The 26,294-nt window shown below is 37.3% G+C and overlaps 1 protein-coding gene and 1 long non-coding RNA gene across 2 annotated transcripts; one reads left to right on the top strand and one right to left on the bottom strand.

Annotated features, from left to right (window-relative positions):
* Nucleotides 1–1,072: 1,072 nt before the first annotated feature.
* Nucleotides 1,073–19,493, bottom strand: LOC103378502 (solute carrier organic anion transporter family member 1C1-like). Its single transcript, XM_008309750.3, has 14 exons — nucleotides 17,825–19,493; nucleotides 14,919–15,060; nucleotides 13,134–13,266; nucleotides 12,294–12,415; nucleotides 11,844–11,990; nucleotides 11,387–11,485; nucleotides 9,920–10,168; nucleotides 9,248–9,412; nucleotides 8,407–8,602; nucleotides 5,075–5,240; nucleotides 4,179–4,351; nucleotides 3,132–3,196; nucleotides 2,827–2,944; nucleotides 1,073–2,310 (listed from the first exon to the last, which is right to left on the bottom strand). The coding sequence occupies exons 1-14, from the start codon at nucleotides 17,927–17,929 to the stop codon at nucleotides 2,073–2,075; spliced, it is 2,118 nt and encodes a 705-aa protein (XP_008307972.1). The 5' UTR covers nucleotides 17,930–19,493; the 3' UTR covers nucleotides 1,073–2,072.
* On the top strand, nucleotides 9,254–23,929 carry LOC112486913 (uncharacterized). The gene is made up of 4 exons (XR_003049491.1): nucleotides 9,254–9,359; nucleotides 9,975–10,057; nucleotides 10,478–10,546; nucleotides 23,906–23,929. It is a non-coding gene; the product is annotated as an uncharacterized LOC112486913 (long non-coding RNA).
* Nucleotides 23,930–26,294: the final 2,365 nt, after the last annotated feature.

Genomic DNA, 26,294 nt, shown 5'->3' with positions numbered 1-26,294 from the left:
ATTAAGTCACCTCTTATATAAAAAACACAATTAGATTTAAATGACAAATTATTTGTTTAGGTTCCTGTTTCTTTTTATTTATTTTATTACATGAAAAATATTCTTTGAAATTTTACAAAAAATATTTTTTTAAAAATTACATTCACAATGAATGCAGAAAAATGTCACGTGTGACCGACTTGTTTCATGCACATCTTTTCATTGCACCTGAGTCTGCACTTATGGTCACCTGTGCCTGATTCTGAACCTGAATTCAAAAGACAATACAGTCACAACAAACTGGCACATTAAATAAAATGCACACAAAATCTTCTAAACTTTTTAAAATACAAATCTCTTAGGTAACACCAGTGGTTCCAGAAAAATACTTTGGTCTGACTCCACAGAAAAGTGATTCTGACGTAGAGAGAATGAACTTAAAATTAAAACTAAAAAATACTTTTTTTAAAGTATGTGTGCTGCACAAAGAATTATGCACATGAGGCTGGAAAAAACAAATAAAAAAAAAACAACTTAACAGTGAAATACTGTTGCTTAGATTAGTGGTATTAAAGAGGATTTACACAACTGCCACACAAATACACTACAATTGTCACACACTGAGATGTATTTTATTGGAGACAAAAGTCTGTCTGAAAACTTAAACATTTGCTTCAGATATACCATTTTATACCTATCACTGCAAAATATACTGCCTTCACTCAGTCATTGTCTTATGCTGACTGAGTATTCCTATTTGTTTTTTTACAAATATACCCTGCAAATCTATGATACACTGCCACCGTGTGGCAGTAAGTAGTCCTGCTTTCTGTACTTAGAAAGAGGAACTCGCTCAAATTTGCATTAGTGAATGCCGACTCATATTGACATCCAAATAGATCAGAACCCATGGTAACAGACGCACCACTACCTTTCTTCCAGGTATAAAAGAAAAGTTCTAGAATCAAACAGAAAAGCAACTTTGTCGTCAAACATTCACATCGGAAAGTCAAAAATACATGAACAATTATCCAGTAAATCAGGTTTCTACTATTGAAAAACAAACAAAAGAAAAGGCACATGTTTAAGAGGTAATAGTTGAGTGAGGCAGATTTGATTAAACGTTACTGAGAAATATGTGTTTATACCGAGGGTCTGTGTGTTAACAGAGTTAAGTTAAAACAGTTTTCATCACTGACTGACAAAAAGACTGCTGCAGCTCTCACATGCACCGGAACAGAAAAGTACTGACAAGGACAGAACAATCATGAGAGATACTTAACGCTTTATATATTTATCTTAAATCTCTTATTTTAAAGAGTTAACACAGTTAGTTGCAACTACTTTATTTTTATTAGGTATGGCTCGGTTCGATACTCGAATCAGTATCAGTCCTGTATTGGTCAAAATTTTAGAACTGAACATCGAAAAACAACACTACAGCCCGTCTGATCCAACACCTAAGGCCAAATACTTTGTGCGACGTCTTAAACAAGGACACTATCGCCTCGGCAACGGCAGCCCGCGCCATGTTTGTGGAGCTATGCTATTAGTCTCTAAAAGGCTTTGTGTCCAAATGATCTTTTTTTAACTTCATAATACATTAATTGTTGAACATGTCATCCAGATATAAGGCCACTTAACAGTTATACACGTGCCTGGGAAAAAAAAGGTATTCAGAATATTTTGAGGCAACATCATAAATGCTGGTGTTTCCATAACGATATGGTTTTTCAGCGGAGTGAACAATTTCACATTTTTGTTTATATATTTTCTTGCATTGCTTTATAAACTGTAAAATAAATACTATGTCCTGAACAGGAATATGAAAGTACATTCAAGAAATGCTCTAGCTTCATATCAAATCTCTTGTCAAATGCTCAACAGATCCAGCAGTACAAAATATAGGATTTACACTAGACATGAGATTATACAACTTTTTTTTTTTTTTTTTTACTTTTTTTGATTCCCTGCAAACCTTATTTGTGTACGCCCATGTGTACTGTATCACTGCAAAGTGTGTGTGTGTGTGCGCAATTCATATGAATGCATGGATTCATGTGTGTTTGAGAGAAAACTATTTGCCGAGTCTGTCACAGCCGGGTCTCTCTGTCTGTGCTGTTTTCTGATATCTGTTGTAATTGGTCAGAATTAGAAATCACAAACTCCTCCTTCCTGAGCGCCTCCAGCTCCGCATTGCCGTTGGCCAGGGCTCCGTGGATTCCATTTCTCTCCTCCTCCTTCAGTTGTCGCCTCAGCAGGATGAAGCCCGGGATGCAGATGAGGAAGGAGACGGTCCTCAGGCCCAGAGTCAGGCCCAGGTACGCAACCCTGGGAAGTGTGCACGACATTTGAATAACTTTTTGTTAAACACAGGAAACAGAAGAGGAAGGCAGAGAGTCCTGGGTTCGATTCCCATAGGATCCACATAGCCTCCAGGGGGGCAGCGTGTTGCACTAGATCTGCTGTTAATTTCCCTAGTAGTAAAAGGCAAGTTAATTAATTAACTCAATTGACATGATCATTTGTAATTTATAATGGAATTTTATTCTGATTTCCAGTTTTTGATCCATCAAAATGACAGTCACTCTATTCTATTTTATTTCATTTTTTGTGGATTTCAATTCATTTCGTGCCTGCTTTAACGCATCTGCCTGGCTTTGAGCCCCGGAGGAACCACATAATTGGTGCCTCATGTTGGGCAGCCTGTTGCAGCAGATCTGTTGTTAACACAACTTTCTTTTCATGTTTTTTTACTGTACAGCTAAGTACGACATTGATGCCGTTTACATTTGAAATTAAAAAAAAAAAAGTACCGTATATGTTGAATCAAATCCATGTGTGTACCTGTATGTGGTGGTGTTGTACACTCTACAGGCTCCTATGCCTCCGCACCTCTTCTGACCCCATTTCAGACATGTGGTGTCGATGATGGCTCCGAAGTAAATAGGAGCTGGGATCCCTGCTGTGGAATCACAGGCACTTTTCATTATCATGTTCCTCGGAGCAGCTGCAGCACTTTATTTATATACAGTTTATTTGGATTTTTATTTCTTGCTGTTGCCGGTGTTTCCAGTGTATTCAACACTCAGATGATCAGTTCAGCTAGTGTCACTTCACGTGTGCTCAGAAGAGTGTTAAATGGCAATTACCGAGGGTACGTGTCGCCAGAGTGTGAAAACCCAAGGCCAGAGACTTCAGCTGAGGTTTTATACATCTGTGGGAGAAAAAAAAAAAAATTCAGTAAAAATCAGGAAATCTTACAAAAAAATTACACAGGAATCTGATTGTTGCCATTAAGGACCAGGCAGGAACACAAACTGCTCTTAAAACCTTTAAATAACATTAATAATAAGTGCAATTTTCTGAACCTCACTGTTCAAGTTGCTGTTTCTGTTGGTTGGAAATAACAGTCAAAGCCTCGGACTCTGAGCTTTTCATTTACTTAAATGTTATTTTTGAAGCTTCAGCAGCGAACATCTGACATTTCTTTAATTTTTATCAGATCATCCAAATCAGAGCTGCTTTGATTTTGGGTGACATGAACAATTTCTAGACTTTCATCTTGTACTTCTCTGTCTGACAGTGTTCTGTTTGGGAAATAAAGTAATGAGATAATGTTATCAAGCACAAAGGCACAATAACACAGAATGTACTGTCTGAGCAGCGGAAACATGTTTGACATCATCGATAATCATTATCTCCAGTTTGAGTTTGACAGACACAGAGGAAGCCACTAAAGAAGGACGTGAGGAATGTTTTGACACTAAGTATTTGTTTTATTAACCCCCACCCCTTTGTCTTCACTTGTTTACTGTCAAGAAAAATGGAAGTTTGCAAAAGCTGGAGAAACATAACTTTTCATTACTCCAGATTTCACTTTCTGGTTGTGTTTAGTGTGAAATAAACCTAAACAAATAATGGATTACAGCTCTGGTATATACTGGATTTTTTTTAAAAATCATTAACATTTTTATCAGATGTTTTTTGCTTCAAAATTTTCAAACTTAAGAAACAATAAAAACAGGTTTTCTACAAAACACTTTTCAATATTCCTCCCAGTAAGATGATGGTTAATATGTCACAGTGCATTTAAAACATTTTTTAACAAAAAATACAAAAACCCTAACCCTAAAGTTTGCCTCTATTTTTCCAATGGTATAAAAATATTGATATTGGTAGTGATATTATCATCTGACCTGATGAGTAGCATGTAGCCTGGTGTCCCACCGAGAGAGATGATGAAGGACGTGATGACGGAGAGAGCCAGGAAGTAGGGGAACATCCTGTCGCAGTCGTCCTTCTGAGGGCACTGGCCGGTGCTGGCAGTGAAGTTACCAACGGCACCGACGCAGCTGCAGTTAGAGAAGACCTGGACAAACACATCGAGTTGAATGTTGTGAGTGCAGCGGGAGAGAGACGAGCAGAGAACAGCAATCATGATTGATGAGAGGGCCTTTGTCCGATTTTCTTTGCACTGAACTGTTGTGTTTCGCAGTAACAATAAAGGGTATATTTCTAGTAACAGTACACCTCAATACTGTATATATGTTGTGAATTTCCCCACTGTGGGACCAATAGGGGACTTAAGCTATGCTTCTTTTCACCCCTTTTTGAATATGTTATTTATTTTCTTCGGTTTATGCTTAGAAGTAATTTGGAAGCAGTACAAACAAACACACATCTTTTATTAGTAAGTTTGAAAATGAATAAATCCTGTTCATCATAGGGCACACAAAAAGTGAAATTTCTTAATTCATATCAATTAAAAATACAAACAAATTTTGGGTAATATTTTAAAAATTGAATGTACTGGAGTGTTAGCATTCTCATTAGCTGTGTGCAAGAAATAATTAACTAATAGAAATGGGGTAAAAACACCCAAATTGACTAATAAATACAGATTTGAAATTAGTTTTTCAATATAGAGATATATTCCCATATATTGATTGTGTGTAAATAAAATGATGAATTGACAGACTCTTCACCCCTCTTCATCATCTTTCTATTTTATGTTACAGTGTTTTGTGTGACATATTTAAGATATAGTTTGAAGTATATTTAAAGTGTATATATGAGCACCGTGTCCACTTACGGTATTTTTCCCTGAGCCAGCAGAGCTTCTGCAGCCGGCCAGACAGGCGGAGATGTAGGTGACGCCGTTGTCTCCACACACTGGGTCCCACTCACTGGCTGAACAAAAGCAGCCGGAATTGCAGGATGTGAACACTTGGTGTTTGTCATAAGATATTGCCTCCATGCTAGAGGAAGAGAAAGAGACATTTGGTCTTTTTTTGATTTGTCTTTTAACAGATTACACAAGAAACATGAACTATGAACATTGGTCGATGTTTTCTGTAGAAATTAACGTATTAATGTCTTGTCTAGTAATGGAGATACAGTTGATGGGTTGTGCATTAATTGCACACTGCATGACAATACACATGCAACCATTCACTGTTGCCATGAACCTGTAATGACAACAGTTTAACCAGCAGCTAAATCTTTACTGTAGAGCATACATATCAAACTCAGGCCTGGGGGCCAAATCTGGCCCGCACTGAAGGTATTAGAGTTGGCCCGCCAGAATATAGCCCCTATATAGGATTTTTTATTTCTCATGTGTTTATAATAGTTTAATAGTAATTTTTTATTTCTCATGTGTTTATAATATAATATTCTAAATTACATATCTGGAGAGAAGGGAAAACATGCACAATTGTAGTCATTTTTTTAAAGTTTGGCCCACATCTTCGCCCTACTTGTTAATTTTGGCCCACTGTGAATTGCTATAGAGACTCAGCAGTACTTTAAAAAATATGTTTTATTGCTATTTGTTTCAGCAGATTCCTCTTAACTTTCAAACTTCTTTGTTGACATTTGTCACATTTTGTGTTCTATAAACACGTGTTTATTTATGGAATGTATGGTAGATCATTTTATTTCGAAAGATTCTATGTCCCATGTGTTCTGCTGTTCATTTGGTTAGGTCTCAGTCTTTCAGTTAGTCTGTTTAACCAATTAACCAATCAGTGCCTGTCAAAGATAAGCGTAAACCACCCACGGGATTCTGGGAAAAGGGGTGGGAAAAAAGAAGGAAGAAGACCGAACTGGAGAGAAACACAAGTTCGGTTGTAGAGCTTTTTTTTTTTTTTTTTTTAACCTCGCCGCAGTATTAAAAGTCGTCCAACTAAGAATGGTACGTCGCAATTCATAGTTGGACAAAAGAGACTATGTGTGGGCAACTTGCGCCAAGTTACTGAGATACGTTAAGTAAATGTGGGTGTGTGCATCGCGAATGTCCGGGGATGGACTATTGAACGCCGCTCTTTTCGGCATTTGACTTTTGAACAACCGGTCTTTCTTTTCCCTTGCATTTCTGTATTTACTCTAAACTTTATTGTGAAATAAACTTTAAATTGCCACCAAATCCTGGTGGTCATTCTCCTGATTCAGTGCCGAAGTTGAGACTTGTTTGGTAGAAACCTGTAGGGGGCAGTAACTGCATCCGGGGTGGGTTGATACCTCTTATACTACGCAGGTAGCAATGACTACTGTAATGGGTGCTTGAAAGGCCTCACTGTTATCGTTATCGGATCCCCCCATTTTATTGCGCTATTCCCACAAAATGGCAAGTTTGAGGAAGCGGCTGTGAAGCGAACTTGTCTTTTTATGAATCAGTGAGTACAGAAAACAACAAACAAACATTTTACGAACTTAGCTCAAACAAGCACGCCAACGACATTTGACCGTAACTGGTGTGTATTAAAGATATGCATTAGTCCATGTAAAGTAACCAGGCCTCTCTGTCATGTTTCAGTTAAAGATATATACAGAATTTTATATTTTAGTAGAGTCCCTTCAATTTGCCTCTCATGCTCAAGGTGTCATTGGTGTTTAAGGGTATTCCATGACAATTTAATAAAATTGGAATTGAGGAATGGCAACATGTGTGGGCCAATATTTTAATGACCTATATTTTGTTACTGTTCCTTAGAGTTGTGAGCAAATGTGGAAAACGTAAATGGTAACTGAGGCAGCCATAGCTATGTAATTGGTTGGAAGTGTGGTTTTTGTAAATAGCTTTTGTGCAGCTAACAAAACATTAGAGGCAAAACAAATAATAAAATGGGGTGTTGACACAGGTTTTGATGGTAGGAAAATGATTGTGCTTAGTGATGTTGCTCTTGAAGTTGCTAATGAAATACTTGATGAAGCTAAAATATTTGGTCGTTCAAAAATAAGAGGATTGTATTTAGCACATGGTGATAAAGACCAGGTAGTCTTAGTTGACGCCACAAATGGCCCCAACCCTGGGTATTATGTCATATTATTTTATTTTATTGATTGCAAAGGTCATGGTACATTTAAAATACATGTTTATTTCTTTGTGTTAATAAATGTTCATGTAATTACAAAATATATAAGTTGCTACAAATGGTCATTTATGTCTGTTGATTGTGTATATATAAGAGGTATGGTGTGTGTCAAAGGTAAGCATGAAAGTTCATAAGTAACCAGGCTTTTCTGTGCCCTAGTTTGAGGGTGTTTTAGTTACAGATATATTGAGAAGGTAATATTTTACTTGATTCGGCTCTAATGCTCAGGGTGTCATTTGTGTTTAGGGGTGTGCCATGACAATTTAATCAATTGGAATTGAGGAAGGGCCACATTTTATTATGTAGATGTCGAGAACTAAGCAGTGATAGACCGCTATAAACTGTTATCTTGCACCATTTCTCTGAGATTAATTAAATATTTACATATTAAAAATAATATTTACATAAACATATTTACATAAAAATAATAGTTTGGCTAACTGTCACTGTCTGTAGTCAGCAGCCATCTATAAATATAAGTATTCTGCTGAAACAGAGCTGCCAGTGTCCATGAAAAATCCATGTTTTTAGGTCAAGGAGACAAAGAGAAAGGAAATTTCTGTTCCACTGCAGCATCACAAGGAAGTCTGGCTGAACCAAACAGCAAAGCTACAAAGTAATACCATTACAATTGTGCATGTTTTATACTCTCTGCCATTGTGGATAATTTACATATTCACTAAAATCTTCCTGTTTTATATATTTTTTTAATCATTATCATTTTAAAATCAATTTGAAATATTTTTATTCAATATATGTATATGTGTATGTGTGTCTGTATATATGTCTGTATGTATACATATACACGCATATACATATACACATTATATATAATGTATATAATATATACATATCTGTCCATCTGTCTGCCTCTGACAGATGGACAGATAGACACCTGTCAACACATGTCAGCCACATGTGTTCACATGTATTAATTAGAGTTGATGTGAAAGAGCCAAAGAGTTTTATAATGCTACATGATGACATCATCGACATACAGAGCTAAACAATGAAACTAACTCCCGCTGTGTGGTTGCTTGCGACTCACTTGTCATATGAAAGAGTCACTCCGGCCACTTTAGCGTTTTCACAGCTCATTGCAAAGAAGAAGAGTGAAAGGATGTAGCCAATCAGAGACGTGCCAAAGGCAAACTTAGCCGCACCCATGATGTTCAGCTTCAGCTTCTTCATGAGCAAACCACCGGAGAACATCCCCATAGCTACAGCAGGGATGTTGATCACACCTTAGAGAAGGGAAACGCAGGGTTGTTATGTTTAAGAAAATAAGAGGACCATGATATATGTGATTAAGTGGGTAAATCACAATCACAGGTCATTGTGGGTAAAAAACAAAACAAATCAAATTGATGCAGTTATTATCAGTATGTGATTGCGATGGTTACTTATATTGCATTCCCTTTCATTTGTGTAATATGTAGCCAGTGTGCTCAGGCCTGGCATTTTCTTTGAAGCAACCACTTGAGCCTGAATACTTATCTCTTTTTAAATTTGCATGAAATACACCCTCCCTCTCTACTAACCATAAATCTGCTCCCTCAGCCTCTGTAGTGTTCGTGGACAGATTTTTAACGTGACCAAACCCCGACTCTATCATTTCTCATTGCTTTAGGAAGTGAATATAAAACATATAAATGATAGTGTAGTCGCGAAAAAAGAAAGAATTATGAATGTGCGATGAGCTAACGATAAGGCTCATTATTGGAATTATTGAATCTTAGAAAAGGAATCATGCTTCAGAGCTTGTTCCGCTGTAATAGGTAAACAACGGAGGATAAAACCTTTCCTGTGATGATTGCCACAGATTGTAAGACATGATTAATTCATGTGCTACCTACATGGAGTATTTATGGAATGTATCATTTTCCTACCCATCAGGAAGTTGGCCTTGGATGCGGACTGCCGGAAGTGCTGCTCGATGTACTTGGGCTTGTAGGTGACCATGCCGATGAGAGAGTTCAGCTGAATGATTATCACACACAGGTAAATGAGATACACAGGGTGTCCCAGCAGGGTGCGCAGGCTTGGAATAAAGTCTGCAGAGAGAGAGTAGGCATATTTATGTTGCATGTCACCACTTCTGATGGCTGCCATTAGATGTCACTCCAATGTTCTTTTTGCAGTGAAAGCATGAAACCATTAACTTAATTATTTATTATTATAGCAATGGGATGAATAAAGTCCATGCATGTGGTAAAACTACACAAGTCACTATTAATGTTTTTCTCTGCAAAGTATACCACTCAAATGTTGTGAAATATATTACACATATCTAAATATTGCAATATTTAATATGTGTATTTTCCACCAAAGAGATTTTTTTTTTAAATTATCTTAAAATAAACTATTGAACAACAGTAGGTTTCAGTACTATTTCATCTTATAACCATCTACTGTAATGTAAAATAACATTCAGCAACATACTGTAGTCAAATGTAGCATTATATAAATCTGTTTTTAATTGCAGTGCATAGTTGTATTGCAATCACATCAACCTTCACCAAAATTATTCTAAAAAAATTATCCAATGGGACGTCTCTCACCTTTGGCCATCTCTATAAAACTGCTGTGTTCATCTGCTGGATATGTGGGTTTCAGATGTAATGGCTGTTTAATGAAGCTTTTCTGCTCTGGTGGGCACTTCGCTGACTCCTGGGGGCCAGAGTCGGGCAGGGAACGGGGTAAGAACCAGAAAGGAATAGCAGAAAGTAGTGTGATGACTCCAGCTATGAGGTAGCCCAGCCACCAGGCCCCCACCCAACGGGAATCATTGGGGGTGATGGTGATGGATTCTGTATTAGGGGAACAGGAAGTGAAAGATGAAACTGATTTGTTTTATAAATGTTAGTTGTAATTAGTATATTTAGAATTACAAAAGCAAAAAATGTAATATACAGTTGGTCTAATTTTTAAGGGTTATTTTTTATTAAATGTACTTTTATGAAAAAGATGTTGCCACTCACTATCCCCTGCAGGGGGTGCTGTGAACCCAGTTCCTGCTCTATAAATTAACTAGTACAACAATTATTGTTTTATAAACATTTAACCACTCTAAACTTAACATTTGTGTAAAACTGTGGTTTATTTATGTTTCACTTTAGCGTTCAACGTTATTCCAGATCTGGTGCCACCTGGCTGCTCCACTGTGAACTGTGCACAGAATTTAACAAGTAAGTCATATAATATGTTTCTGACATAAATTAACTTATGAGATGTGAGAAAAAAAAATCTCATTGATGGTTGGTTGTAATGAAGTTGTAGTAAGTAAGTAGGTATACAAATACCTTCTACCATGTTTAGGTTTGTCAGAATTATTTTGATAGATTTATTTATTATTTTAACTAAATTCAGACCCCTTATGTAATAATGTTTTATTGAGAGACTTTGAAATGTCAGCTAAATTTAGCTCAGCTCAATCCCCATCATGTGTTTTCTTCTCTTTATCAGTGCTTCAACCATTCACTCTCTTTACCCTAGAATACCCTACTCCTTCTCAAGGTTTATTATGATATAATCCCCCCCGCCCCCCGTTACCTGAAATGCCCTCCACTTTTTTTTTTCCTTTGCCTTTGACTGTGTTCTTGTGCAAGCCGGCAGAAGCTTTTGTCCTGCCTCGCTCATTAGCTAATTGATGCTAATCCAGAACACCTGCTCTGACTCATTGTATTGCAGCTGATGTTGTATCTGATAACATCCTGCCTCGGTTTTATGAATGATGAGCGCTTCTTTGAATGCATGCAATGTGACCTGAGATGACATTTTGGAGAACATCCTGATATGTGGTGGTGAAGTGGCGTATTAACCCTGAAACTGTTGTCATAGTTGTTGTTGTCTTTTTTTCCTCTTCAACATCTGTTTCGTAAAAAGAATAGGCTTTCATAAGTTTTCTATATTTTTCTTTGTTCTCAAGGTTTGTAAATCAACAAAACTATTGCTAAAAAACCATGACTGTTGTTTAAATGCAGCCAAAGCTCTTAAAAAGAAAATGATTGTGTTGTGCTACGACTCACCCATCTTTACAAATCCAATGTCTACGTAGATTTTAGCACACAGGGAGCCCAGTAGATATCCGAACACAGGGCCAATCACTGAAATAGTCTGAACAAAACCTAGGACATGATGGACAGACATGGAAAACACACACACACAAAATAGTTGAACTTTTGTCCAGCGCTGCAAACAGATAAAACTAGATTATTATATACAGTATATCAATGAGAAAAAAAATACAGCTGCACATAAATAGCACAGTTTGGTATGACGACTGCAGGGTGAATACAGCCATATGACTATTTAACTGTCATGTACACAGGACTCTTTTGTATTAGTGTAACTAATAGCAGCATAGTATGTTTGCAATGTTTATCGGACATGTGAGTGCATTGGGAAAAATAAAACGACATTCATTCTGGATGAAGCAGATAGAAAGGGTATCAACCCCTTACAGAAGGTGTTGCTCTTTCTTACCCACATAGAGGGCAGCATTTTCCCCTGTTGCAAAATCGTCTATATACGAGATCCCGAGAGGCTGAACGGGTGTCTCTCCGATCCCTCGTAGGACATTTCCCAGGAGAACGTAGACCCACATTGACAGGTTGGACTCACTTTCACAAGCTGAGAACCACAATCAAAGTGTGGTTTACTTCACTGTAGTAGTTTGTTTGTTTGTTTCTTGTAGCTATACTTGTGAGACATCTGAAAAAAACACTCTAGTTGTGGGAACATTTTTTTACTGGTTAGGGTATTTTGCCGGTCCCCATCCAGTGAGACGATGTTTTAGTTTGGACTTAGAATAAGAATTAGGGTCAGTTTAGATTTAGAGATTAGTATTAGGCATATATTTCTCATCGTTTAAGCAGAGTAAGGGGCAAAGAAATGCATTTTGTTCGAGTGAAGTACTCACAAAACAATGCTCACCAGCAGCTGGAGCCTCAGGTAGTTTACCTCCTTGTTTTACCTCGGCAGGTAAACCCATTGAACATGGTGAGGGATGAAGTGTGGAGTTCTCTATCCACCTCACTGAGGTTTCAAACTCATAGCTGTGCACACAAAACAAGTGTCACAAATTGTTGCAAGGATGCATGGACACGTTAACAAATAGGAATGGCTAGAGAAAAGATAGAGAAGCGTCTGCACTCCAGAGGCAGGAAATGGCAATAAGTTTGAAGTGGGGAGTTCAACGCCACATCCAGTGATTCACTGTGTTTGAGTTTCCACAGTTCGCGCTGTAAATAACGTGTAAAGTGGAAAGTAGAACAAGTGTCAAGAATTTCCCTGTTGTATTTAAGCGATTATCTGAATGGAAGTTTCTTTTTTTATTAGCGATGCACCGAATGTTTGGTGGATTTAATTTTTTGGTCTAAAGACTTTGATCATCTTTGTAATAACATAAGCAAAACCTGTGGCCAGCACAATCTTTTAGGATCCTCTACATTTCATCGTGACTCATGTTATAAAGGTCATTATTTAGATGTGGAAATAAAGCAGCATTAAAACATTGGTATTAATTAATGCAATTCCAATGCCTTGGTTTTAGTAAAGAAGTACGCAGTCATAGCTATAGTAATAATGAAATAGTACTAATAATTGGCAAAATAATTTCTTGTTGGGTTTTGGTTATCAGTTTTGGCCAAGAATTTTCATTTCAGTGCATACCTAGTTTTAACATTAATGATTCATTTATATAGTTAAAATAATAATGTAGGAAGAAAAAGGTTTAACAATAACTAAGACTAGGCCCAGGTTTTTCTTGCTCACCGTCCGATGATGAAGTGAGGCAGGGCAATGATGAAGGTACCAATGGACATCAGTACGCATCCCACTGCAATGACCTTTGGCCGATGGAGCTTGGCCCCGAAGTAACTGACGAAAGCAATAACTAACAGATTTCCTGAAAGGAAGACAGTGAATTAGATCCCGCTGCATGGCCCCTTATGCAATTAGATGTACAATATATCCACTGTACAGACCAAATATGGGCTACATCCCTGAATATACTGCATGTTAATGTTATTTAGACAATTTAAAATATTCTGAAACTCTTGTTTAAAAAAAAAGACTGGTTCTTTTATTTTTATATTGCAATTTAAGACTTGTAAAATCATTTTTAAAAAATTAGAAAAAATATAAGAAAATAGTTTAATCAATTAAAGAAATGTACAACCCCCTGCAGTACATATGAAACCTGTAGGGGTAGTGGACCTCTTGTTGAAGACCTTCTAGTTGAAGACTCCACTAGAACATACATTACAATGAAATTTCTCACTTTGTTTGAGTGCACATCTATCAACCTGAGCTGTCGTACGTTATCACAGTACGCTGTGACATGGAAAACTCCACAGTCTGGAAGAAGTCGAAGATTAGAATAAAAAGACAAAAAGACAAAAAATGCTAATGTCGCATGCCTGAACGTCCATGTTAATAGTCCGTAACTGGGTTAATTAAACACAACGTGTTTTCTTTGTGTGTATTTTTCATTGACATCAACTGCTGTTTTCAGCTGCAATATCAAATATTCATCGGAAGAAAAACTACCTAAATATTGATGACATTCTGCAAATACATCATCTGTGGCCAAAGAGCTGAGCTCACACAGCTCTAACCGGATCTCCATACAGATCTTGTCACATTATTGCACTTTATCCCCATCTTATCTCTTTCTTCTCCAGTTCTCCATCTCTTCCTCCCCCGTGTCCCCACTGTTATCTCTTGTTTCTTTACGCTCTCATCCTTTTTTTCCCTCCCTTTCACTTTCATGCTGCCCTGCTCTGCTTCATGTTGCCCTGGCAACAGTCCTATAGAAAAAGCGTGTTGCCTTGGCCACATGAGAGAAGCTGCATTAACAGAAGACGATGGATAGATATCTGGGATTTTCAGCTCCAACTTCCCCAGAGGTCTCATCTTCACCTGTCTCTAAGCCATAACTACAGCAAAGCGTCATGAGCGGGCGTCACTCACACTCTTGGTCTACAGACCAAGTTAAAGATCCAATACTATCATATCATATCAGCTTTGGCCCAAACAGACTGTCCGATGGTAAGGACTCAGTTGCAGTCACACATCTATGGATTAAGTACTAATTTCTTCGTCTTCTGCTCACTACTCTTCATCTATTTCTTCTGTGTGGCTTCTTTATTTTGACATTTGTCCAGTATGTTAGCACATGTCCAAGCCATTTAAAACATTACCTCGAAATATTATTATTATTATTAGTATTATTGAAGGCTATTCAACTCTATCAACTAGAAAGAGGGAGAATAAGAAAACAGTGACCTTATGACGTGTATGTTGATACTCTGTATAAAACCTTCATAACTCTCACTGTCCACAGCAAAGGACACGATCAGAGCCATAATTGTCCTTGCTTGACTTCATGACTCACACACCAAACAGGTGTGCACTCTTCTTGGAAACCTGATGAATCCTTTATCAGCTTGCAGCTGGAGTGTCTCTGTGACCCATTCATATTTTTTTTGACCCAAAGACTGGAAAGAGCGCTGAAGTAGAGGCTGTAAACAGGAATGACTAGTAGGACTCACTCACCAATCTCAAAGCTCCCATCAATGACTCCTATTAGGTAACTGGGGATGTCAAAGCGCCTCTCCAGCTGAGTAATTGTGCTCTTCATGTAGCTCCCCGACAGAGCCTTCGCAAAATAGGCAAAAGACAGAGCTCCCAGAAACATCTGGGGAGGGGAAAAGATGAGATTTTAAAAAAAAAGAGTTGATATGCGAACAGTGTTTGTTCAGATTTATAGCTTATTTGTAACGCTTTTTATCTACTTAATAATGTGCTGTTCAGTTTGCTTTAAATTGTCACGCTGATGTGTTATATTATTTACAATATTTCCCCTGATTACCGTGGACTCCTCCTCCATCTCTCAGTAATTAGGTGGTGCTGTATAATGAGTCAAGAGGGTCAAGAGAGGAGTTTAAAATGAGAGGACATGGTTGATGATGATGAACACCAAGTGTAGAGAAGAGAGGACGAAATGTCGACACCACCGAGGGAATAATTGGCTTATTTCGGAGAGTTCACAAACAAACGTGTGCATTTATTCATGAAGACCATAGAGGAGACGCAGTAACGACTACAGGAATGCATAAATTGACCTGAAAGCCAAAGTTTGAACCGTACATGATCTGAAGAAATATCTCAGTTCACACACAGATCATGTGACTTTGATATACATTGGATACCTCAGTGTGATTGGTCTCGTCCCATATTGTTTGACTTGTACGTCATGAAAATCCTTGCTTAATAAGTAGTTAGCCAAATTGCTAACTGTAAACAGAAAACAAATTCACTCGTAGGAATAGCTAAGTTTGAACAAAAAGAAATGGAAATAAATGACTCAAGGTCACTATAAAAATAATTTGAACATCGAGAATTCCATAGAAAACGGCAAGATACATACATAAGTAATTAGCAGTTAGCTAAAAACAAAGCAGGTTTTGTGTTTCACTTTATCCAACAAGTGCATTCAGTGGCTTTAAATAGTATTTCATTCAGATAATAGTGGGTGAACTAACATCATAATTTCCTTATGTTTGACTGTATGTCAAAACCAAATACTCTCCGGATGCAGCACACAGTATATTAGTAGTTAAATAGAAAGCAGCTGACTCTTAGTGCTGGTAGATAAACCATAACAAAGTTAGAGACAGGAACATGTTTTTTTTTTTTTTTTTTAAGTAGGAAAAATAACAGAAATTGTGTGGGGGTCGGGATATTTACTTAGAAGTACCGCAGCTACTTTTTGTCTTATCCCTCAAATTCAAAATTCAAATTCGAATTCAAAATTAAATAACCCTACTAGAATGAATAAATGATAGCCAAACAAGTAGTAATTAAATTAAACATTTTAGAAAATAAGCAGCCATGGCATAAAATCAATGGCAAAAAAAATCCACACAGTGCATAGTGTATTAGAGCAACTACAAGGGATCCAAACTGAAAACCCACACTAGTATCAAATTTAAGGGTTTTTGTGTGAATTTTCTTATTTTTATTTTTGTTATTTTTTTAGTGCTGGCCACTTTGGAAAATTGTATTTATTAATATTTGAATTACAGTGTTTTGTAATTTCAGTATTTCCACTAGAATATCCACTAATACTGTCAGTGTTAATCTACATTTTTCAGTTTTTGTTTTGTTTTACTTTGCTGGAATAATAATAAGTACATTACCATTCAAATCACACTGCCCTACGGTGAACATTCAAATCTACAAAGATTTATTCCATGACAGACCAGTATTAAGCGCATGGCCTCTATCATACATCAGACTCACGCTAATCATCTTAAGAAAAATATTCCCTTAATCTGCAAAGCTAATCTGTAATCCTCCAACACTTTGTTGCCATAAAATAGGAAAGTACTTGCTTGTGCATACCACAATCTTACACAGTACTTTGATTCGGTGTATGATTTAAAAAAATAAAATCCCATCTATCAAATGCATCTAATCTAACTAACTAACCTGTGATGCCTTCAATGAACAATAAAATGCCATTTTGAGACACAATGGCCACAACAGTGATAGGTCACATTGGTGCCATAAACACCAACAAAATCTGAGGCGAAAATAAGTTTGAAAATATTCTCGTAATTGATCTCCGATAATGGAATAATAAGAAAAAAAAAAAAGCGCACAACTGGATAGGATAAAATCGGGCCGTGCCTCAACCCACCCACTTGGTCGGGCACGCAAACAATTCTGAGAAAATGTTCTTTCACCACAGGCTGTGTTATGACGCTCTGCACGACCACCATTGTGCTGTTTCGCTTTCATGGGGGCGAACAGGAAACAATAGTTTGTGATTTCACCGTGGGTTTTTAACTAACTTCCATGGTTTTATAAGCACAACGGTTTTGCTTTAATCTTCTCACTGGTGCCAATGTTCACATAGGTGAACAGAAGCAGGATGGAGTGGGGTGTTTGACCATTAGACAGACAATACAATTGTAGCTATAAAATGTCACAAAATGTACCTTATTGGTGAATAGATTAATAAAGTTATGCTATGATGTACTAAATTACGGCAACACAGTGGATGAAGGGGTAAAGCCCTGGCCACAGTCGGAAGATCATTGGTTTGATCTCTGTAGTAACTGATAGCCCTTCTGTAACATAACTTCTTTTCTTGTGTCCGTGGGTTAAGTGCTAAAAAATTGATTCAAAGAATGATAAAGAAAGTTGGTGTTTTAAAATGTCAAAATATAACCAAAATATCCAAGAACTAAACAACAGAATACACAGTATTTTACAGAATCTGAGCCACAACTTATATTCTAATTATATTCAGATTTGACCTACTTGTCAATAGAAAATAGAAAAAGTAAAGCCAGATATTTCCTAATAATTTCCTGTGTAATTATCCAAATAGATTCAAGATTGGACAAGATTTGGCCAAAACTCCATCTACTCAAACTTTTTTTAATTTTTACCTTGAGACTCGTGCAGGAAGATGAAGAAGAAGGGTGTGATTCTCCTGCCTCGCTCTTCCTGCGTCCATTCTCTCGTGTGCATCCTTCATCATTTCTGTCCGCCATCCTCCAAGTCTGTGCGTCTCCTTATCAGAAGTCCCTTACGTAATGCAATTTCTTGGCAGTGATGCATACGACCCTGCAAATGGATAATTCAAGCATGTGACCTACTTTTTATCTTGGAGAGAGAAAAAAAGAAAGAAAGAAAATCATGCCAGTAGTGACATTGTTAAACACAAACACACAATAATTCTCTCTGTATTTGTCTCAGATCTTAGGCTGTTAGTCTCCACTTTGAATTCAACGTAAAGATTGATTTATTTTGTTGGCTTGTTGTTTCTCGCATAAGCTGCAGTTGGAAAAACTCTAAGTTGTTCAGACAGTGTCAGGCATCACATGACTGAAGTAAATGCAGTATATTTGTTAATTGTGATGAATGGCGAAAGCTCCTGCTCGATGTTATCGAATGATGTCTAACTGATTTGAGAAGATTCCGTTGTCTTGATGGACATCTGTTTTGAGCGCATGCTTATCGTCGGCGTTATCCTGCGTGTCAGAAACACAGACAACAATGACACGCTGAGTGTGACTGTGTAGTGGAGACAGTCTTCCGTCTGTTGATAATTGGTTGATGTGCAAGGGAAGTGTTGATGTCATTGTTCACCGAATGGTTTGAGAGCCAGAAGAAATGTACAGTCATTCTCACAAACACACTCTCGCTGGTGATGCCAGTGATTCAGAACGTCAACAACATTACTATGTCACTTATTTATACTTGAAATGATGGTGTGTAACCTCAGTTAACGTTCATGTAAAACTCGCAGACACACACTATCGACGGAAATGCTAACAGATATTTTAAATTTGGATTATAACCGTCCTAAGCTATTGCTAGTTTGCTAACGATATTTGTTCAAATCTAACAGTCTTCACATGCTGATTTTGTAGCCCTGACCCAAGCAAACCCCAAAATGAACGATGTGCACTTGGGCACAGTATAATATTCGTATACATGCACATGGTCGCGGGCATTTCTACTGGCATTACAGAGTAACTGTAACTAGTTTTGTGCCAAGCTGCTTGAAAATGCTTCTGCAGCAACACATTCTTGAGTCGACCCATGCAGTATCCATGCCGTTCATGTGAACGGACCGTCGTCTGGTTGTGACAAAGTAAGATTTTCTTAGCACTGTTGAACCACTGTATAAATGAAAATCAACATCTACTATTGTTAGAAAAATGCTAACAGCTCATAATAAACCAATTTCTTGCATTGGAATTAGGGCTGGTATCTTGTTGTGTTCATATCTATTAATTCATTTACAGTCAAGATAATACATAAACATTTTGGTAAACAGTAATGAGGAACAAGACTGGGTTGTGAAGTGTTGTTGGACAAACCTATATATACAAACCTAAGTTCCCAGTGGCAGCTGGGATAAGACCATGGTTGTGAAAATTGAGCAACACAGAGTTTTCTTCTTACTCTCACTTATCAGCCCAGACACCAGAGCTAATGCTAGCTAGTCCTGTTCCAGACAAGCCAGACCACAGTAGACATGATGACAGGGTTCATCAAAAAAAAAAAAAAAAAGTCATGGATACAATGGCTGTAATTGTACTATGAGTTTGTATTGATCTGTGAATGTAGTGCTGATTAATTGAATGCAAGAATCTATCCATACTAAAAAAAAAAGTCATGGATACAATGGCTGTAATTGTACTATGAGTTTGTATTGATCTGTGAATGTAGTGCTGATTAATTGAATGCAAGAATCTATCCATACATCTATCAATTGTTTTTAAATTATATCAGCTCAACGATCAAAGTCACGGCACCAACATTTTCTGATCTAGGAATAAAGAGAATAAAGACTCATCTGACTTCTTATATGTGAAGACAGAAATTATATTTTTATTCATTCCTCCCTTCTTTTTCATCTCACTGATATTATTCCTCCTTTGACTATGGCTCCACACGTTGGTCCTGCCTATTAAAATGTACCCGCCCCACTTGCTCCCCCTAGGCTCTCATTTCCACCAGTCATGTGAAATAGCAAATGCAATTGCTTCAGGCCACTGGCTCTGTGGTTTCACCAGCGTAACACCGTCACCCTTTCTGCTGGAGAAAACTGAGGGCCAGTAAAGTCACATGCAACATGCGATTATTACTCGCTTAATGGTTTTCCTGAGAGCTGGCTAATCGCACCAGCTTTGACCTACATTCAAGGAATTAGAGCCACAGCAGCTTTGAGTGGAATAATATGAATCTGGAAATGTGTTATTTATTTATTTTTTAAAAAGCCATTGTTATCTACGAAAGTGGGCACTTCACAGATTTTCTACAATATATATAGTATATATATCACTTCACTGTGTCATTTAATGTGTTTGGTCTAAGTAAAGTAAATGTACAGGTTCATTTTAGCTTTGTGCACATGTAACAGCGAAATGTTACATCTAAATCCCAACAACTACAACATGACCTTTAACCTATAAACAACGATCACGGTAAGACGATAAGAGAAAAAAAAAATACAAAGCATATTTCATTTATCATGCTGGCTGTATGGTATGTTCCGCCGTACTGTATTAAAATAAATCATTGTTTATTGATGTGATGTGCCGTTCGTGATGTTGAGCTGAGGCCGGAGATTTACTCTGCTTATTATTCTCAGAAAAGGGTTTGATCTCACGGGGCGCTAAAAGGTTTTTGTAGGTTTAGTTCCTTCTTTGAGGTTGTTTTGGTCGCTTTTTAGTGTTTGTGTCTGTCTCCTTGTGTAAACTTGGAGCTCATACGGTCAGTATTTTGTGCTGTGAGAAGAATTTTCAAATCAACGGGAGTGGATAGTTTGACATTGTTGAATGAGTTTGTATGATGATATTAGGGCTAAAAATCTTACAATGTTTGTTAAATGTAACCGTTGGATGGAAATGAAAACCAGCAAAGATACTTTGGTTGCATTAATTAATTTAAAGGACTCACTCCTAATGGGTGGAAGTTGTCTATAGTAAAGATGTGTTTTTGAAGATAATCATTGGCTCTAATTCCATCCAGTATATTAAATGTAGTGTTTTACACTATTTTAGTAACGAATTACAGTCCAGAAACAGTGTTTTCTACTGTAGTGCCTCTATGCTGCCGTCAATAGTTAAAACCTCTAACTGATTGTCTGCATATTATTGTCTGTGTGCATTGTTTTCGGGTGAGTTCATTTTCAGCCGCTGTTTAGTTCAGGATCATTTCTCTCTAGATTCACTCTCATGTTGTCCCCACGTCACCGTGTCACTTTCTTCCTCCTAAAACATTACATTATGTGTAACCTAATTTGAGTCTAACTACATTGTTGAGGTCCATGGTAATATGTTTTCCCTTCTTCTTGCTTGACCTGGTTTCAGTTGACCACAGCCAGTTTGTATTCAAGTGGATCTTGTTTTGATCTTGACGTTTTGAAAGTCCACTATGAATATTTTATCAATGAGAGCATATAGCATATGAGCATATATTGGCCTTTATCCATACAGGTCAATACATACATACATGTAAATACATACATACACTGTTAACACATACATATATAAATATATTCAAATATACTTATAATACATAATTGTCTTGACATTTTATGTTATCCAATCCTTTATATTAGTCGCAAGTACAAACAGGTGTGAGACACGCCTCTAACTGCTGAAATTTGTCTTCCTGTTTCAGCCACACATAATTGATTAATCTACAGCTGCCCTGTGATTAATCTGATAATTTTTTTAAATTAATTAAACATGTTGTATAGTACATTTGTGATGTACGCCCCCTTACCTCACTGTCCTGTCAAAAATCCATCTGCATTCTTTTTTAGTCCAGAGGTTGAATCAGCCAATGGGAAACACAGGTGTAGAGGAGAGCTTCAACAGTAGCAGCAGCTCGAAACCAGCTCTGGTCAAACTTCTGACAGAGATGGGAGAGAACGAGGAAAAGAAAGAGGCGGAGGAGGAGGAGTAGGAGGGCGATCAGGGGAAAGGAGGAGGTGGTGAAGGAAGGAGGAGAGGTGCCGACAGAAGCTGCGAATGGTCAGATGTACACATGTTTATAGGCGTGGATGGTCTCTGTCCGTCTGTGTGTTTGTGTGAGTAAGAGAGAGAGAGAGAGAGACTCAACCTCCTCCTCTTTGCCTCGGTGCCTCCCCTTTTTTCTGACCCTCCTCCTCCTTCCTCTCCTCTCTAACTTCTGTACAATTCAAATAAGGTTTATTAGAATCACAGTACAGCACAGCATTTTCCACTGCCATGCAGTCATTTACGGGCATCTACGTAGGTCATACTAGAATTGAATAAATAAACCTCTGTGAAATGTGAGCGGATATTATGTAATATTATATATTTCTTTAGTTATTTCCTAAGAAAAAAAATGAACAAAAACATCCGTTTTCAACAATGATGACCAACATCTTTCCTTCTCAGGTAAAAGGAAAAAAAAAAGTCTATTTACATTTCCCCCCAGGGGACGCCCCTTTGACACTATACGGTACACTGATCAACTGCTGTAAATGGGGGAAAAAATGCAGTTCCATATTTAGCATTTACTGTAGGATGTCAAGTGCTGTCCTTACATCCAACAGACTGAGGTTGTTAGATTCAGACTGTGAAAGGACAGCAGCAGGTCCCTTTGTGGATAAGTGTTAGTTTTATTTATATCATCATATTTGTCCAAGGGGCCTTTAGATAATGAACGTCACTGACATCAAGTTCTTTATTCTCTGATATCATTGTGTGCTTGGGCTTCTAATAGACAATTTTGCTGTCAATCACACACAGTAGCCAATCTTATTCAGTCCCATCTTGAACTTTAATAAGAGATTATTATTCCTATTATTATTATTATTTTATTTCATAATACATTTGGGTTGACCAGGTCCCAACTAATAAATGTGAATATGTTTTTGAATTAGAACTGACTGAAATAAATTGCAAATTATGCAGTAGGTTCCACATCATCATCTTTTCAGAATGAATTATGAGCAGATTTGTTTATGACTATAGCATGAGTTGTGCAGTTTTGCATCATACTCAGACTGAACACATTAACCTGGAATCATACAGGCTTCTGTCGCTTTTACATCGCACCGTCCTTTGGTTCACTTCTGCTCAGCATTTTTGATATAGTGATCTATAAATACAACCCACAAATTAACATCCTGTTAGAGTGCGGTTCGTGTTGCATTGTACTTGTAAGTACATTTTGAGCATGCACTATTTTGATACCCAAAAATGTAGACAATAAAACCGACCACAGCAATAATTGCTTCACATTACTGCAGAACAGCTCACTACATTTATCCTCCGTCAGTATGAACAACATTCTTTCTTAATACCTCTGGTATTTTGCTCGCAATGATACCGATCTGAAAACACTGCGGCACCCTCGATGGTCGTTCGGATTACGACATGTTACGCGCGTCTATCAGAAACACATGCAGTGTAATTCAGGTGCTCTTGCTTTATTTCAAGCAGATGTCGGAGGCTGCTGCTGTGGCTGACAGTGCTGACAGTGGTCTTTGACTTCAGACAGATTTCGTGACAGGGTTCTGGTTTGGAGGATTTCCTTAAGAACCACTTAATTACTTTTACTTTTTAAACAACACACCCAGTTGGTGGCTGGGCTGATATGTGAGAATGACACGGGCACATATGAAACAAAGACATTAACATAGGATATCATGTGCCAGTACAGTCTGAGATAGTTGTACGTCTTAAGAGTTATCACAGTATGACTTTTGATTCCCAGTAACCAGACGTATCACATGACCTTATCAGGTTTGAGGGGTTGCATGCACCATCGTACCGTGTACAGTATGGAGAAAAGACAAAAACTTACTGCTGCTTCTTCTGTGCCTTTACTCAAAGCTCCACCAAAATAATCCCACTCACACCCATAACAACACGGACTGTGCGTCAGCAGCAGCAGGAGTCAAGAGATTGTCATTGAGGGGTTCATTTAATTTTTCAGTGAAAAATATTATTTAATGTGTTTCTTTATTTACCTAGGAAATCCCATTGGGATCCATCGCCTCTTTTTCAAGGGCAGCTAAAGGTAGGCAGCAGAAAACACACAATGATTACAAGTCTTACAGTTAAAACACAACAGTAATCAAATTACAGGCAGACAGTGTGTAACACTTTTGTGATGAACCACACCAACGGTTTGGTTTCTATATGCTGAGGATGATCTTTGTTGCACATCTTCAAATCTGTGAGAGCCAGAAATGTAATAGTAATATAAGGGTAGAATAATTTGGTGAGATATATAAGTAATTTGAGTTTTAATTACTAGTTATGAAATATTGAAATGATACTCAGTCATATGATTCATCATTATATCATTATATGTGATTGTCAGTAATGTAACTAGAATATATTGTATACAAATTATTAGCACCTTTGGATAATAAAGGTGTTTGTTAAATGTAGAGCATGTTTTATATAAATTTCTCTAAGACAGACATGGACAAACTATGGTCTGTGGGCCAGGTGGGGCCCACTAGGCTCTCTAATGTGGCCCACAGTCAAACACTAGTACTAGGTTTGGTAAAGAATGATGTCAATCCTTCTATTTCATGCATTATAACGAATCGCCTGTCATTTCTGTTGATGCCACTAGATGGCAGTAGACCTAAAATGTGCTAAATTATCTTTGAAGGTTTAGGTTTATGCTTGTACATTTTATGTACAAACATTGATTCGCCCAACATCAAACCAGTACTGAACCGGCCCGTGCGCCATAGAATTTGGCAAACCCTGTTCTAAGCCCTTATAACTGGATCAAGCATTCCTCCTTTGTTCGTGCAGCCTTTCACCTCCAACATTAACAAACACAACAATATTGGCCAATTTTGACAGTACATTCTTACCTTAAAAATAATCTTTAATTCACTGCACAAAATCTTATCTGTAAAGAGCTAAACTAACTGCTTTTTTTTTTTTTTTACTTTTTAACATTTTATTGGCTGTTCTTCGGCCTCGAAGTGGCAGTACTACTATTAAATTGCTGTAATCCTCTTTTACAAACACTCAAGAATAAAACAAGAGAAATACAAAGGTTGAGGTGTTAGGAGTTACCTGCCGATCAACCTAGCCCAAAATCTTACTGCATCTCAGTGACAAAAAAAAGAAAAACAAAATTGATTATATGTATGACTCTATTGTTTTATGTTTTTTTCTGGAAGTTTCTGCATACCATACTTTGACAAACAGGACAGACACACGTTGAGCATTTATAAATCTTATTATTTAACATTATTCACATTACAACATCAACACTGCTCTGCTAGTGACAGCTTCTAATAATCCCAATATATCGTATAGTTATGTTGTAATACATTGGCAAGAGGCACTTCCAGTAAATCTGGCAATAGAGGAGCTACAGTATTGTGTCTACATTACAAAACATTAAAAATAAATAATTTCTAAAAGTTTTCTTTTCATTATTACTGTAATATATTTCTGAATCTGTACAGTATATATTTTTTTAATACAAAGTCAAACCATGTCTAGAAATAAAATTCATATTCCACTTAAACAAATACTGGTGAAACACACAAGTTCCCCATCCTGTAGGTATTGCTACATTTGTTAAGTGCAAGATACTGGAGAGAAGAAAAGAAGTGAATGTGTAAAGCGCCTGCTGTTGCCTCGTACGTCCCGTTGTAAAGGTGGCGGGAAAAGAAAAAAAAAGAAGTTTGTTTTGGTTTCCTTCTTGACAATGTCCCATTTGAACAATGTATGTATGTATACACACAGAAACACACACACACGTGAAAACCTTATGGCACAGACGCACAGCTCCCTTTGGAGAATGAATGGAACAACAAACAATACAAAAAGCAAATATTTTTGGCTCAAATAAAATAAAAAAAAACACATAGGGGCCTCAGTGTGAGAACACAAAGTTTTGGACAGCTCCACTGTAGCGCTACGTCTGGCTGTTTTCGTCTGTCTTTTTCTAGGACTCAATTTGTGCAAATGCCCACCAAAAAAACAACCAAGTTCCCAAAGATTCTTTGGTTTGCACAAGTTACAAGCGATCACTGATACCAACTGTAGAACCTGAAGGGTTTTTTCCCTAAACTTAACACAAGAGAATTGTTAAAGCAGACAAGCAAATGCCCTGTATTTGTTCAGTTCACATTGGCCAATGTATCTAGGATGATCAAAAAAGAAAAATCTTAAATATTATTTTGGTTTAATAAAATAAGATTCCTAACAATTCCTTACAATTCCTAAAAGTGCTCATGGAACCACGGTCCCGTGTCTTTTTGTCACTTTCTAACAATCTTACTGACCGCATATGTGACATTCTCGATAGAAATTTTTTAAAAGAACATGTCGTCAGGTACTTAGCCAAATAACCGCGAATTATTCTACCCTTAACCTGTAT

This window comes from Cynoglossus semilaevis, chromosome 4 (assembly GCF_000523025.1).
Source record: "Cynoglossus semilaevis isolate Cse_v1.0 chromosome 4, Cse_v1.0, whole genome shotgun sequence".
In the NCBI taxonomy this organism is placed as follows: Eukaryota; Metazoa; Chordata; class Actinopteri; order Pleuronectiformes; family Cynoglossidae; genus Cynoglossus; species Cynoglossus semilaevis.
Note: the sequence above shows the minus strand (reverse complement) of the source record. Positions and strands in the feature narration are given on the sequence as shown.